At 31.8% G+C, this 17979-nt stretch overlaps 1 protein-coding gene across 5 annotated transcripts in view; it reads left to right on the top strand.

Moving 5' to 3' along the window:
• The first annotated feature begins 7020 nt into the window (after positions 1 to 7020).
• Positions 7021 to 17979, top strand: part of bbc (choline/ethanolaminephosphotransferase 1 bbc) — a 37290-nt gene continuing 26331 nt past the window's right edge. For 4 of the 5 annotated variants that reach the window (XM_073957595.1, XM_073957594.1, XM_073957599.1 and 1 more), the window contains exon 1: positions 7102 to 7892. In XM_073957595.1, the coding sequence (XP_073813696.1) occupies positions 7684 to 7892 (209 nt within the window). In that variant the 5' untranslated portion in view covers positions 7102 to 7683. Of the gene's footprint in view, positions 7893 to 17979 lie in introns of all 5 variants that reach the window. The other variant, XM_073957596.1, reaches the window with a different exon arrangement.

Below are 17979 nucleotides of genomic sequence, written 5' to 3'. Positions count from 1 at the left end.
AGTTTTTTTGGATGATAAGAAGACCGAAGAATTTGCAAAATTTTAATTTTCCTATTGGATTTTGATTCCTTAAAAAATTTGCGCGTCCTATTCGTTCGGCGTCACTTTCGGGTTTTTTTTTTTTTTTTTTTTTTTTTTTTTTTTTTTTTTTTTTTTTTTTCCATTATCAGTTTTGAATGTCGATTATTACAATTATCGATAACTGTCCACCCGTCCAGCACGATAGAGCTGCAAAAAATCGATGGCACTATCGATAATATCGATTATTATTTAAAAATTCAATATCGATAGATAGTTTTGCCTATCGATATTATCGGAATAAAAACCCCTAACCTGAAATCCATTGACATAAATAGAAATTTCGCTGCTTTTCGGTTATGGGTGTGTAAGAAAGTTAAGACCAGCGTACATAAGCTGCCTTACCTGGTTGCCTTGCTTTCCTACTTCACTTCTGACATAATTGGTCTGTTCCTTTACTTTAACAAGTAAGAAAAGCGTTAAGTTCGGTCGGGCCGAACTTTTTATACCCTCCACCACAAATTTCAGCCATTTCGGTGGATTAATGTGGCCACAACCTTCAAAATACCGAAATTCGGAAGGTACCGTTCTATGGGGGCTATATGATGGCGTGGACCTATACCTACAAATTTCTGGGGGAACGTTTTATACGCCTAAAGAAGACTAAATACCAAATTTCAGCCATCTCGGTGTGATAATGAGGCTAAAACGTTAAAAATATCGAAAATCGGGATATATTGTATTATGGGGGCTATATCAACACGTGGACGTATATAAACATTTTATGGTAGAAATGTTTCTTAGCCTCTGGAAACACAAAATACAAAGTTACAACCGATTCTTTGGTCAAATGGGTCTAATACATTCAAAATATATTAAAATGACGCGTACTTTACAAGGGGCCTTATGTGGGGCTATACCAAAACGTGGACCTATATAACCCAACTTTGGTAGGAATGTTTTCTGGCCTCTGAAGACACAAAATACCAAATTACAACCAATTCTGTGGTCAAATGGGTCTAATACATTCAAAATATATTAAAATGACGCGTACTTTATACGGGGCCTTATATGGGGGCTATACCAAAACGTGGACCTATATAACCCAACTTTGGTAGGAATATTTTTTGGCCTCTGGAGACACAAAGTACCGAATTACAACCAATTCGGTGGTAAAATGGGCCAAATATCTTAAAAATTCCTTAAAACGACGACGCGTCACGCGTCATTTTGTATGGGGGCTATAAGAAAGCGTGGACCTACATAGCCCGCTTTCAATAACAAAAGTCCTACGTAAATATAACATATTTTCCCAAAATTTCATCAACCTACGTCAATCCGTTCGGACGCTAGAGTGATTTCCACAGACGGACAGACGAACGGACATGGCTATATCGATGTAGAATTGCACGCTGATCAAGAATATATATACTTTGTGGGGTCTACAATGATTATTTCGAGTAGTTACAAACGTAGTGACAAACTTAATATACCCCCATCCTATGGTGGAGGGTATAAAAAATGGTAAAAGTGGTGAACTGGTCTCATATAAATCGTATGCTTGTTAAAGTAAAGGAACGCTTTGCAGGTTAAAAATGGTAACCTCAGGCAGGTAAAGGAACAAAGCTAATGAAAATAAAAGAATAAAGAAGGCCGAGCAAATTTCGGGCTGGGTTGCCCTTTTTTTATTCTTTTATCAGAAGCAAGCACAGCGTTGCCAGTATTTTTTATACTCTTTTCCCCAACTTGTCCAAAACTTTTCCCCAAAATTCCCCAGATTTTATTGAATTTCCTCAAAAAAATCCCCAAAAATTTTTTAACAAATAATTACAAAAAAATCAAAAGTAGTTTTATTTTACTATTGAAATGCATAGCATTAAACTTGTAAAGTATTATATATACTTATATATGAATTAAATTAACGTTATTGAAAACTTCACTTTCAAGTGATTCAGAATCATTAGTCTTATTGGATTTATATAAATTTGTATAATGAAAGAGTTGTAACATTTCTTTATGTGGGCAAAACTTCTACAACAAATGGAGTTGTTAGAAAATTGATTATTTATTCTAGTAACTCGTACTGCATTTTACTGAATATGGTTCAAATTAAGAGACTCTTTCTACTTAAGAATTACTTTTTGGAACAGAAAGCACATTTAATACCATCTCCAATTTACGAATGATAACTTTCTCCATTGCGATTCGTAAACAATCGTGGAGATTTTTGTGTTGACAACTGGTTCTAAAAAGGTTCGTAAAGAGCCAAAATTGTGTTGACCTAGTGAATTGCTGCAAATATTGGGGTAAAATTGCTTGTAAGTTTAAAAATTGCATATTTGTAGGCATCGGTTTCAGCATTTGTATTAACAGCGTTTAAGATATTCGGCACTGGTCTTTTTTACTTTAATAATTGTTTGCTAAATAAAAGTAAAAGTCAAAATTAAAGCCTAGGTCCATGGCTTCTCATAGTACATATGCCGAGTCGTTTTCGATCGAATCCACTATTTTTCAATATCTTCTTAATTTTTTTATAAATGGTTTCAATATTCGAGTGCACAGGGGAAAATGCATATTAGCAGTGTGCATCGGTTTGAAAACTTAGATTAAGGCCCGTTCTTACATCTTTTCTTTTAAATCCCTTTTTGTTATACCTTACTTTAAGAAAAATAAGGAATAAAGTTCGCATTACCAGGGATTTGTTATTACATCTTCCATTCCATTTCAAGCAAAACAGTCTGTATACATCAAATTTACTCAAATCGGATTGGTTGATTTGAATTTGCTTTCAAATTTTTCGTGCTTTTGGGCGCACTTTTAATTTTAAAAGGAACAAAAGTTCCTTTTAATTTATCTGACACTTGCTAGGTATTAAAGCAAACTTGTAGGAATAAAAAACGGGTTATCTGTCCGATATCGGCCAACATTTAACTACAAAAAGGATATAATAACGGACCTAAGCATATGTATCTCTTTTATAATTGGAGCCATGAATGTTAAATAAAGTTTAATTTCATTGCCCATCAATCGAGAAATCATTTCTGCAGTTAAGTCCCCTTCAGCAGTAGAAATGATTGAAAATGTTTGCAGTCGGAGAACTTACTAGAAGCCTGGTTAGTTCCTTTTGAGAGCACACCAAAGACGTTTGGGTTATTTACAGGATGATACAAATTAAAGTTTATGAAAATGATAAATAAATTGTTGATTGGTATAATGGATGAGAGGTGATGAAAGCTTAAAAATTGTATGAACGCACGGCTTCTCTTCTCCCGAACAACTGACAAAAAATTCAAATTATGAAATAGATTTTGACATTTACATGTCAAAGATGATTAGTTATTATCAACGGCGGTAATGTTATCCCTAATCGGCGGCAAAAATGTTATTTCAATTCAACCCACTGTTCTAGTACGCTGCCATTCACGTACAGAAATTAAAAAAATATCAGATAATTTGAAGTAATTAGTCAAAAAAGAAATTCCCCAAAAATCCCCAAATATTTTTCAGATATCCTCAACATTTTCCCAATTCCCCAAGTAGAAATTTTTTCCCCATTTCAAATAAATATTCCCCAATTTGGGGAAAAATCCACAATACTGACAACGCTGAGCAAGCAAGGTAAGCAGGCGAGGCAGCTTATGTACGCAGGCCTTGAGTCCGTAGTCACACGTACACATTTTTCGTTAAAATAAAATGTATTTTTTCACATTTTTATTATAATATAAATTTAATTAAATTTAGTGTTTTTCGGCATGTTTTTTGGCGAATACGTATTATTTATGTAAGATTTGGATACTTTAAACATATTCTACAACTTTTTATACGAAAATATTAATTAGATTTACTAAAAAATATAAATAATTATATGGGTCTGGTCAGACTCAGGTGTTACGAATGTGACAAACAATATCGGTGTCCAACGAAGTGTTAAAAGTACGTTGAATGTCAGTATAAGCTTTGTTCCTTTACGTTAAAGTTTCGTCAAGTTTTACCAGTTTTACTATTTTTAACTCCGAAAGCGTTCCATAACGCCAAAAAGTAGTAAAACATGGAGCAAAATTTAAAAGAGAGCATGCCAAAATGACCTTCTCTTTCACAACTTTCTGCTCGACAAATTTCGTGGTGTAAAAAGTGGAAAGTCTGTCAAACTGTAGATTTGACTATTGTTCCAGAACTAAAAAGTTTTTACAACTTTTACCACTTTTACACATTTTACCCGAATTCATAGCTTCAAAGGCAGCGCAAAAAAGTGTTTGTCATACGATTGAACGGCCAAATATCCGTTATACTATGTTTACGTTTACGAAATCCACTCGATTTCAACTGTCAATTCCATTTGTCAAACGTCAAATGAAATCCAATCGATTTCAGATGAGTTTTCATTTGACGTATACACAAAGGAATTGACAGATGAAATCGAGTGGATTTCGTAAATGCAAATATAGTATTATTGTATAAAACACATTTGCATTTGAAAACCCAAAAAGTTCGATAACTTAGAAGCCACTCCACAGCCGATATGTCTGGAGAGCTGCCAAACCAATAGCGAAATTAGTCACATAATTTGGTGGTTGTGTGGGTTGCAAAAAATTTCGGTCATAAAGCATAAAGCTTCACTTCTCCTTAAACAAAAATGGCGCTGAATGACGCTCTCTTTAAAAACTTTTTACTCGTGTGAGCGCGTGAAAAATAGTAACATGGCTAATTGGCTAGTATGCTGACTTTGACATTTGTTCCGGTTTTTTTACGTTTTTTTCCATTTTTCCGTTCCCGTACATTTTTAATAATTGGTCTGTTCCAGAACTGCAGGAATCTACTAATTTTTACTATTTTCTTTTTTTTTTTTTTTTGATAACATAAAGGAATAAATGTTATCGTAGTAAAAATAGTAACTTCTTGCAGCTTCTGGAACAGAGCAAATGTGTCTGTATCTCATTTTTCACAGTTCGCTCTTTTACTGCTTTTACCATTAATAAAGTACGGGAACATTATGATTGTATGATAGTAGCTCCGTTCCAGTACTTTTTTAATGGTAAAATGAGCAAAAGAGAGAACCGTCAAAAATGAGTTCAACGCACACATTTGTCCAAAATTTACGGGAACGGAAAAATGGCAGAAACGCCAAAAAAACTGGAACAAATGTCAAAGTCGGCGTGTCAGCCAATCGGAACCCGGCAAACATGTTGCACATTTTTGCTCGCTCAAATTTGTCGTGTAAAAAGTTTCTAAAGAGAGAGCCATTCAGCGCCATTTTTGTTCAAAGAGAAGTGAACATTTTGCAACTTTTTTGGTGTACGGGAACGCATTTCGGGGGAAAATGTTCAAAATGTGTTAAATGTGTAAAAACTTTTTAGTTCTGGAACGAAGCTAGTGTGTTAGAGCTGGCAAACCATCGATATTTCCAACATTAGATATTTTCGATATAATGTTTTAAAATATCGATTGCTATCGATATTATCGTTAAGTTATCATCGCCACTAATTTGGAGACGAAAATGGCGGAAGATTCAATGATTTTCTTGAAATTATGCAAAAGTTGTTGACAGAAATGTAAAGGAGAATAAACAACTGCTTTTATTTTATAAAAAATGTAAAAAAATACATTTTATTTTACCGAAAAATGTCTACATGTGACTGCGGACTTACTTTCTTACACACACATAACCGAAAAGAAGCGAAATTTCTATTTATTTCAATGGATGTAACTAGGCGTTTACACCAGACAGTTTGACTTCAAATACAACTCTGATTTACTAACACATACATACATTTGTCGTTTGTCTCCCACCTGTCCATCATTTTTTCACAGACAGTAAGGAAGACAAACTTTTGGCATTTTTGTAAAAATATGTAAAAAATAATTGAAATGTGTTGAAAACAAAAAAACATGGACATAAAACAAAATATTTGAACGGAAAACAAAAAGAAATTGACGATTTTCATTCAAAAATTAAAAACTGTTTTTGCAGTTGTCGGGACGCCTACGTCACACAAGCAAGTTGTGGGATTTTGACAATCAATACATGAAGTCAACTGTCCTGTCATTTGTAAACGCAGGGTAAGGTTAGGAGTTTTTATTCCGATAATATCGAAAGGCAAAACTATCTATCGATATTGAATTTTTAAATAATAATCGATATTATCGATAGTGCCATCGATTTTTTGCCAGCTCTAGAGTACACACTATAGCTCTAGAGTACACACCATCGATATTCCCAACATTAGATATTTTCGATATAATATTTTAAAATATCGATTGCTATCGAAATTATCGTTAAGTTGTCAACACCATTAATTTGGAGATGAAAATGGCGGAAATGTCAATGCTTTTCTTGACATTTTGCACAAGTAGTTCACAGAAATGTAATGCAGAATAAACAATTGCTTTTTGGTTTGTTCCAGAACTGCAAGAATCTACTAATTTTTACAATTTTTTCCGATAACATAAAGGGAAAAATGTTATCGTAGTAAAAAATAGTAGCTTCTTGCAGGTTCTGGAACAGAGCATTTATTTTATAAAAATATTAAAAAATGCATTTCACTTTTCCGAAAAATATGTACGTGTAACTACGGACTTACTTTCTCACACACACAAAACCGAAAGCAGAGAAATATCTATTTATTTCAATGAATTTTAGGTTGGGGATTTTTGTTCCGATAATATCGATAGGCAAAACTATCTATCGATATTTAATTTTTAAAAAATAATCGATTTTATCGATAGTGCCATCGATTTTTTGCCAGCTCTAGTGTACTCCCCTTGAAAAAGTGTCGATAACACTGTTTTTACAGAAATTTAATTACCGCAATGATTCGCATTAAGACCATGGGCGTATACTTTAGCGTTCTTTGTTCTTGGTCTGTTCCAGTACTGCACATTTCTACACATTTTTACTATTTTTTTCGATAACATAAAGGAAAAATCGGTTATCGGAGTAAAAATGTGTAGAAATGTGTAGTACTGGAACAGACCATCTATTTAGGTACTTTTTTCATAAAATTTACTGTTAATAACAACATGATGTGTTGCCACAACACCTAATTTATCGATTATTCGATTGTTCACCAATCGATTTATTTCACCAATTGACAAGACGTTTTTCAACCTACGTATCCCATCACATACGATGAAAAATTCAGCGGAAAAAGTTTAACACGGAAAAAAGGAAAAACGCGTGAGGTGGAAATAAGAAAATACACGCAGTCAAGTGTCCAGAGAACACAGAAAAATATACCACCAAACATTTCTAACGAGGCAAACAAACAATTTATTAATTAATTTAAAATTTAAGCAAAGTACAAAAGTTCAAGCACGTGAAAGAAGAGAAGAAATTACAAAAAGAAATACAAAAGAAAAAAGAGATCAGAAAAAAAGTGTTTAAGACGTGAGTCGGTCAGTTCGTTAACGATTGCTAAGGGAGGGCGCAACCACAAGGGGAGGGTTGCAAAAAGTTATTGCTTGCGCATTACGTGTGTAGGTACGTGTGTGTGCTAATCAAAGCGAAAAGTGCAGTGCCATTTTATTAATAATAAAAGTGCAAATAAAAGCACATTGAGAAACGAATTAAATGGTTCTTGTTAAATAAAGAACTCCCTCCGAATTGCATAGATTGCTTTTTTTATAAATATAAAAAACATAGTTGTTATATACCACCACCCCCCAAAAATGGCCTACAAAGATCGCATTCTATCACCACAGCAATTAAAGAAATTGTCCGAACATAAATACTCATGTACCAACTCAAGTTTAATGGATCCTTGGCTGCAGCCTTGGTGGAATTGGCTTGTATCAAAAACTCCACTATGGTTGGCACCCAATCTAATTACCATTGTGGGTTTGGCTGTAAATATTGTTACAACTTTGATATTGGTGGCGTAAGTATAAAAATGAAGAAACCAAAAACAACAAAAAAAGAAATATTTTACATTATAGATACGATTGATTTGCAAGTGTGTTAATTTCGCTACTTGACCCTGAAATTTTCATTTTTATTTGCCAGCAACAACATTTGCGCTACATTTTCCTCCCAATGTCTTCCTGCTACCCCCCATGTATACTCACTCCCCCTTCTGTTGTTGTTATTGTTTAATATTTTGGCTGGCAGACAGAATTAAACGTCATCATTAGAAATTGTCAACGTCGTTTTTAATTGCAATCTTTTTATTTATACTTCTAGTCTCCCTTCCTCTCTGTATTTTGCCAGCACTTGTCTCAAACATTCTATTTCCTGTTTAATTTTAGAGATTTTCATATGAATTTTCCTTACAAAAAAATCAACAATCAATTGCAGCAAAATGTAGTGTATACTTGTTGTATTTTATACATTAAAGACCCGTTAAATTCTAGTTTTTCTTATATGAATGACCCACTTATCAGTTGTTTTAGTTTTCGTCATATGTCTCTTTTTGAGAAAACATTCAGATTACTTCTTCTTAGTTAGTCTCTCGCGCTCTATGCTGACGTTGACTTTTGCTAAATCAGCTGTTTTTTTAGTTATTCATCTTCATAGACAACAATGACTGACTGTTTCTGATCTTTCTTGCTTGAATTTGATTGGAAATGATTAGGCTGTTTGATATTCATATCATGAACAGTAAATTACATATTCATTTGCCGGCCGGTAATGAAGAACCAAACAAAAATAAAAAGGAGAATAGTTTTTTTTAGCAAATATAACATTTATTATGGCTACGGCGGTTGTGCAATGTCTTTTGCATTTTACCAGAATGACTAATCAACTTAAATAGTCTTGTTTAAACAGAGAAACGATGGAAACAAGAAAATGGATGTTGGTGTGGTTGTTATAATTTATAAAGACTGGCGGCTACTATTATGCCTTCTATTTGTTGCTTTAAAAAAAGCATGTTAAGTGAAAAAGAACAAGTCTAGTTTAGGAGCACCACCACCAAGAATAGTAAGACATATTTATTGACAAATCTTAGCTTAATTTTCTTTAAAATATTAATTTATTTTGTTTTGTTTTTAGATTGGCAACACTCGATAGGGATTTATAGATATTTTTCCAAAGAATTATGCTTTTCATCATAATCGGAGCAAAATGGTTTTTCCAAAGTAATCCGGAAGTAACTTAGCCTAGCTAAATCTTCCACATCTGCTTAATAGTTCAAGTTTATACCTTCATTGAAAGTATTCCTTTGTGTAATTGAAAACACACCTGTAACAACAATTTTTTTCCTGGCAAGAATACGTTATTACTCTATTTAACCCCATTTCCTTGTAAAATACAACAGTAACTCCCCTTTTAACAAGCTTTGTCAAAAACTAAGAAATAAAGGGTTGTTTTTAGTTAACCATCATTAAAATTTAACCCCTACCAACAATTCACATTTAAATTGTGAGGCAACGATAAGTGTTCTAAAATTAAAACAATATTGCCCAATTATATATAACTCAACATAGAAAATCACAACAGCTACATATCTACATAGTTTCAAAGTTTAAACTAATAATAGGTAACTAACCATAAGTTGTTTTTTTAATAACCGTAAAGTGAACAACAAACGCTAAACCAAAAAAAATGAGGTCGTCATGCCAGAGAAAGTTTAGTTTATATTTTAAGTTAAAATCGATGAACTAGAAACATATCCATTTCCATATTGTTTAGCAATTTGTATGTATACGAAGAGAAGCTGTTCACTTTTAGATCAAATTCCAAAAGGTCAAATCAGCCAATCAGCAATAACTTGTCATGCAATTTTATATAGCAGTTGTGGACAATTAGAACTCGAATCGCCTATACTTTTCCATGTATGAGGTTTTGGTATAGAAAATGAGGTTTTAATATAACAAATATAGCCAGGATGAGGTTTTCGTATAGAAAATGTTTTTTGGATGAGGATTTCGTACAAAAAATGTTATCTGGATAAGTTGTTCAAATTGAAAATGTTGAACGTATGAAATTTCCGTATATAAATTGATTACAGGCTAAGACTTTCGTATAGAAAATGTCATCCGGATAAGGTTTTCGTCTAGAAAATGTTATACGGATAAGGTTTTCGTCTAGAAAATGTTATCCGGTAAGGTTTTCGTATAGAAAATGTTATCAGGATAAGGTTTTCGTATAGAAAGTGTTATCCGGATAAGGTTTTCGTATAGAATATGTTATCCGGATAAGGTTTTCGTATAGAAAATGTTATCCGGATAATGTTTTCGTATAGAAAATTTTATACGGATAAGGTTTTCGTATAGAAAATGTTATCCGGACAAGGTTTTCGTATAGAAAAAGTTATCCGGATAAGGTTTTCGTATGGAAATTGTTATCCGGATAGGGGTTTCGTATAGAAAATGTTATCCGGATAAGGTTTTCGTCTAGAAAATGTTATCCGAAAAAGGTTTTCGTCTAGAAAATGTTATCCAGATAAGGTTTTCGTATAGATAATGTTATCCGGTTAAGGTTTTCGTATAGAAAATGTTATCCGGATAAGGTTTTCGTAGAGAAAATGTTATCCGGATAAGGTTTTCGTATAGAAAATATTATCTGGATAATGTTTTCGCTTAGGAAATATCATCCGTTAATTTTCTCGAATAGAAAATATTATCCGTTAATTTTTTTCGTATAGAAAATTTTATCCAGATAAGGTTTTCGTATAGAAAATTTTATCCGCATAAGGGTTACGTATAGAAAATTTTATCCGCATAAGGTTTTCGTATAGAAAATGTTTTTCGTATAGAATATGTTATCCGGATAAGGTTTTCGTATAGAAAATTTTATCCGGATAAGGTTTACGTATAGAAAATGTTATCCGGATAAGGGGGATTCGTATAGAAAACTGTATACGAATAAGGTTTTCGTATAGAAAATTTTATAAGGTTTTCGTATAGAAAATGTTATCCGCATAAGGTTTTCGTATAGAAAATGTTATCCGCATAAGGTTTTCGTATAGAAAATGTTATCCGGATAAGGTTTTCGTGTAGAAAATGTTATCCGGATAAGGTTTTCGTATAGAAAATGTTATCCGGATAAGGTTTTCGTATAGAAAATGTTATCCGGATAAGGTTTTCGTATAGAAAATGTTATCCGGATAAGGTTTTCGTATAGAAAATGTTATCCGGATAAGTTTTTCGTATAGAAAATATTATCCGGATAAGGTTTTCGTATAGAAAATGTTATCCGGATAAGGTTTTCGTATAGAAAGTGTTATGCGGATAAGGTTTTCGTAAAGAAAATAGTGTACGGATAAGGTTTTCGTATAGAAAGTGTTATGCGGATAAGGTTTTCGTAAAGAAAATAGTGTACGGATAAGGTTTTCGTATAGAACATGTTATCCGGATAAGGTTTTCGTATAGAAATTGTTATCCGGATAAGGTTTTCGTATAGAAATTGTTATCCGGACAAAGTTTTTGTATAGAAAATTTTATACGGAAAAGTTTTGGTATAGAAAATAGTATACGGATAAGGTTTTCGTATAGAAAATTTTATCTGGACAAAGTTTTCGTATAGAAAACGTTTCCGAATAATGTTTTCGTATAGAAAATGTTAACCGGATAAGGTTTTCGTATAGAAAATGTTAACCGGATAAGGTTTTCGTATAGAAAATGTTAACCGGATAAGGTTTTCGTATAGAAAATGTTAACCGGATAAGGTTTTCGTATAGAAAATGTTAACCGGATAAGGTTTTCGTATAGAAAATGTTAACCGGATAAGGTTTTCGTATAGAAAATGTTAACCGGATAAGGTTTTCGTATAGAAAATGTTAACCGGATAAGGTTTTCGTATAGAAAATGTTATCCGGATAAGGTTTTCGTATAGAAAATGTTATCCGGATAAGGTTTTCGTATAGAAAATGTTATCCGGATAAGGTTTTCGTATAGAAAATGTTATCCGGATAAGGTTTTCGTATAGAAAATGTTATCCGGATAAGGTTTTCGTATAGAAAATGTTATCCGGATAAGGTTTTCATATAGAAAATTTTATACGGATAAAGTTTTCGTATAGAAAATAGTGTACGGATAAGGTTTTCGTATAGAAAATGTTGTCCGGATAAGGATTTCGTATAGAAAATGTTATCCGGATAAGGTTTTGTATAGAAAATGTTATCCGGATAAGGTTTTCGTATAGAAAATGTTATCCGAATAAGGTTTTCGTATAGAAAATGTTATCCGGATAAGGTTTTCGTATAGAAAATGTTATCCGGATAAGGTTTTCGTATAGAAAATTTTATCCGGATAAGGTTTTCGTATAGAAAACTGTATACGGATAAGCTTTTCGTATAGAAAATTTTACATATTTGGATAAGGTTTTTGTATAAAAAATTTTATCTGGATAAGGCTTTCGTATAGAAACTGTTATCCGGATAAGGGTTTCGTATAGAAAATGTTATCCGGATAAGTTTTTCGTATAGAAAATGTTATCCGGATAAGGGTTTCGTATAGAAAACTGTATACGGATAAGCTTTTCGTATAGAAAATTTTATATGGATAAGGTTTTTGTATAAAAATTTTTATCTGGATAAGGTTTTCGTATAGAAAATGTTATCTGGATAAGGTTTTCGTATAGAAAATGTTATCTGGATAAGGTTTTCGTATAGAAAATGTTATCCGGATAAGGAAAATTATATCCGCATAATGTTTTCGTATAGAAAATTTTATTTGGATAAGGTTTTTGTATAAAAAATGTTATCAAGAAATAGTTTTCGTATAGAAAATTCTATCCGTATAAGGTTTTCGTATAGAAAATGTTATCCGGTTAAGGTTTTCGTATAGAAAGTATTATCCGGATAAGGTTTTCGTATTGAAAATTTTATACGGATAAGGTTTTCGTATAGAAAATATTATCCGGATAAGTTTTTCGTATAGCAAATGCTGTCCGGATAAGGCTTTCGTATAGAGAATGTTATCCGGATAAGGTTTTCGTATAGAAAATGTTATCCGGATAAGGTTATCGTATAGAAAATGTTATCAGGATAAGGTTTTCGTGTAGAAAATGTTATTAGGATAAGGTTTTCGTATAGAAAATGTTATCCGGATAAGGTTTTCGTATAGAAAATGTTATGCGGATAAGGTTTTCGTATAGAAAATGTTGTCCGGATTAGGTTTTCGTATAGAAAATGTAATCCGGATAAGGTTTTCGTATAGAAAATGTAATCCGGATAAGGTTTTCGTATAGAAAAAGTTATCCGGATAAGGTTTTCGTATAGAACATTTTATCCCGATAAGGTTTTCGTATAGAAAATGTTATCCGGATAAGGTTTTCGTATAGAAAATGTTATCCGGATAAGGTTTCCGTATAGAAAATGTTATCCGGATAAGGCTTTCGTACAGAAAATGCTATCCGGATAATGTTTTCGTATAGAAATTGTTATCCGGATAAGGTTTTCGTATAGAAAATGTTATCCGGATAAGGTTTTCGTATAGGAAATATTATCCGGATAATGTTTTCGTATTGGAAATATTATCCGGATAATATTTTCGTATAGAAAATATTATCCGGATAATGTTTTTGTATAGAAAATTTTATACGGATAAAGGTTTCGTATAGAAAATAGTATACGGATAAGGTTTTCGTATCGAAAATTTTATACGGATAAGGTTTTCCTATAGAAAATTTTATCCGGACAAAGTTTTCGTATAGAAAACGTTATCCGGATAAGGTTTTCGTACAGAAAAGGTTATCCGCATAAGGTTTTTGTATAGAAAATGCTATCCGGATAAGGTTTTTGTATGAAAAAAGTAATCCGGTAAAGATTTTTGTATAGAAAAGATTTTCCGGATAAGGTTTTTGTATAGGAAATTTTTTGTTATGTTATAGATATGATAGCCCAATTTTCATTATCTTTTCATCCAAAGTGTACAAAATGTCTATTCTAGAAAATTAAAATTAATTTTTGTTCTTTAACAAACGATTCCAAATCTTATCATTAATGGATGCCTCTATTATCACTTAGATGCTTATCGAAATTCTTTTTATTTAAATTATTACGTAGCTGAACACGTTTTGTTGTTACTCTTCGGCAGATAAGACTTATGCGCCATTATAACGATGAAATATGACTGACAACTACTGTATAGTAGGGAACCTATAGTAATATAGACTGCGTACAAGATTATAAAACAAAAAATATTTCAAAATAGATAAGAATTGTTTTAAGTACCTTTGTCTAAAGCGATAAACATGTGAAGGTATTCAGCAAGGGTTAGCTGTTCTTCGTTCTGATTTTTTTTTATTTTATAACCTTCACTGAAAAATAAAAATCTGCAGTTGATGAAATATAAGAATTCCATTCCTAACATCTGCAATTTAGTCCCCAATATTCCCTCCCTTCATTTGTTCGTCTATTATATTATCACATAACGGTGATAACGAATTTAGCTGCTGTTATTCTCACATTTCAATGTTATTGTCCCTGTTGTATTTATGCTTGAAATGAAATTCATGCTAAACACCAACTATGCCGCCATGGAATCGCCAGATTAGGATCAAAGTCCATATTTTTTCCGTATTATTAAAGAAATCAAATTTTGCATACGTAACATTTTCATTTATGTGCAGTGTAGAGTAGTCGTGCCTTCGAATATTTTAAAGACTTTTTTAATATGTGAATGGTATTTCTAATGATAATGCCACCCGGCATGTTATTTGAATGGCATTTCTAATGATAATAGTCGGCGTGTTATGAGAAAGTTCTTATCGGTCAATACGTATTCACTTTGACATCTGTTTGGTATATTTTTAGAAACGTCTAGTCAAATATTATCATTAAATCAATATTGTTGTATTGTTTGTTTGGTTGTGCTAATACAATACGGGCTCTGACGCAGAGAACCTAAGCTCTGCTAGTTTAACTTTGACTTGCCCACTGAAAATACCCAAACCGTTCTCATCGATATCGATCAAAATTTAATGCTAATATATACGACTTTTACACCTTTAGCCCAATTGAAAGTAATCAAAATCGATTCCCAGGTTTTGTGAAATTCAGATCGAACAAAATGCAAATGGAATGACAAACACAAATCAAATATGTACAACAAAGAGGAGGGCACACACTACTTATTTCTTTCTATTAAATAAATTATGAATGAAAAGAATCAAATCAAATCAGTCATACACGTTGAACTACATAGCAAGTGAATAGCACCATTTAAACTACAGACACGCTAATAGCAAATGTGAATAAGTAATAAATGAAATGAGTTAAACGGCAATAGAAATATAACAAATAATATATATTTGCAAAAAAGCAACAACAACAACAAATACACAGTGTCGTTTCTGTCTCTTTGTCTCGTTATACTATGAAAAAAGCAATGGATTGATGTGAACAAAGTTGAGTTTGAAAATCAAGTGTAATGAATCACATTTTGAAGGTGATTGTTTTTGATTTCATTTTGCACCGCTCTCGCAAATCTTTTTTTTTCTTTTTTACTAAATTTGGATTTGCTTTTAGACTTGGTGACGCTTTTTATATTTCTCACCATGATCAATATTGTTTGTAAATAATTTAGGCAAAGAAATTTCTGAATTATAATACGAAAAAGATTTGTATATAATAATGGATAATATTTTCTATAGGAAAACATTAACCGGATAAAATTTGCTATACGAAAGCATTATACGGATAATATTTTCTATACGCAAACATTATCCGGATAATATTTTCTATACGTAATCATTATCCGTATAATATTTTCTATACGCAAACATTATCCGGATAATATTTTCTATACGCAAACATTATCCGGATAATATTTTCTATACGAAAACATTATTCGGATAATATTTTCTATACAAACCCTTAACGGATAATATTTTCTATACGAAAACATCCGGATAATATTTTCTATACGGAAACATCCGAATAATATTTCCTATACGAAAACATTATCCGGATAATATTTTCTATACGACAACACTATCCGGATAATGTTTTCGAAACATTACCTGGATAATATTTTCTATACGAAAACACTATCCGGATAATATTTTCTATGCGCAAACATTATCCGGATAATATTTTCTATGCCCAAACATTATCCGGATAATATTTTCTATGCCCAAACATTATCCGGATAATATTTTCTATACGCAAACATTATCCGGATAATATTTTCTATACAAAAACATTATCCGGATAATATTTTCTATACGAAAACATTATCCGGATAATATTTCCTATACAAAAACATTATCCGGATAATATTTTCTATACGAAAACATTATCCGGATACTATTTTCTATACGAAAACATATTTTCTATACGAAAACATTATCCGGATAATATTTTCTATACAAAAACATTATCCGGATAATAGTTGTTGGCGTTTTCTATGCGCAAACATTATCCGGATAATATTTTCTATGCGCAAAACATTATCCGGATAATATTTTCTATACGAAAACATTATCCGGATAATATTTTCTATACGAAAACATTATCCGGGTAATATTTTCTATACGCAATCATTATCCGTATAATATTTTCTATACGCAAACATTATCCGGATAATATTTTCTATACGCAAACATTATCCGGATAATATTTTCTATACGAAAACATCACCCGGATAATATTTTCTATAGGAAAACTTTATCCGGATAATATTTTCTATACGAAAACACTGTCCGGATAATATTTTCTATACGAAAGCATTGTACGGATAATATTTTCTATACGAAAACACTATCCGGATAATATTTTCTATACGAAAGCATAATACGGGTAATATTTTCTATACGAAAACATTATCCGCATAATATTTTCTGTACATAAACACTATCCGGATAATATTTTCTATACGAAAAAATTATCCGGATACTATTTTCTATGCGCAAACATTTTCTATACGAAAACATTATCCGGATACTATTTTCTATACGAAAACATATTTTCTATACGAAAACATTATCCGGATAATATTTTCTATACGAAAACATTATCCGGATAATATTTTCTATACAAAAACATTATCCGGATAATAGTTGTTGGCGTTTTCTATGCGCAAACATTATCCGGATAATATTTTCTATGCGCTAAACATTATCCGGATAATATTTTCTATACGAAAACATTATCCGGATAATATTTTCTATACGAAAACATTATCCGGGTAATATTTTCTATACGCAATCATTATCCGTATAATATTTTCTATACGCAAACATTATCCGGATAATATTTTCTATACGCAAACATTATCCGGATAATATTTTCTATACGAAAACATCATCCGGATAATATTTTCTATAGGAAAACTTTATCCGGATAATATTTTCTATACGAAAACACTATCCGGATAATATTTTCTATACGAAAACACTATCCGGATAATATTTTCTATACGAAAGCATAACACGGGTAATATTTTCTATACGAAAACATTATCCGCATAATATTTTCTGTACATAAACACTATCCGGATAATATTTTCTATACGAAAAAATTATCCGGATACTATTTTCTATGCGCAAACATTATCCGGATAATATTTTCTATGCGCAAACATTATCCGGATAACACTTTCTATACGAAAACATTATCCGGATAACATTTTCTATACGAAAACATTGTCCGGATAATATTTTCTATAGGAAAGCACTATCCGGACAATATTTTCTATACGGAAACACTATCCGGATAGTATTTTCTATACGAAAACATTGTCCGGATAACATTTTCTATAGGAAAGCACTATCCGGACAATATTTTCTATACGGAAACACTATCCGGATAGTATTTTCTATACGAAAACATTGTCCGGATAACATTTTCTATACGAAAACATTATCCGGATAACATTTTCTATACGAAAACATTATCCGGATAACATTTTCTATGCGAAAACATTATCCGGATAACATTTTCTATACGAAAACATTATCCGGATAACATTTTCTATACGAAAACATTATCCGGATAACATTTTCTATACCAAAACATTATCCGGATAACATTTTCTATACGAAAACATTATCCGGATAACATTTTCTATACGAAAACATTA

This window comes from Musca autumnalis, unplaced genomic scaffold (genome assembly GCF_047663935.1).
Source record: "Musca autumnalis isolate F117 unplaced genomic scaffold, ASM4766393v1 scaffold_5, whole genome shotgun sequence".
Classification (NCBI taxonomy): Eukaryota; Metazoa; Arthropoda; class Insecta; order Diptera; family Muscidae; genus Musca; species Musca autumnalis.
The sequence above is the reverse complement of the archived record's forward strand: the minus strand, read 5'-3'. Positions and strand labels throughout refer to the sequence as shown.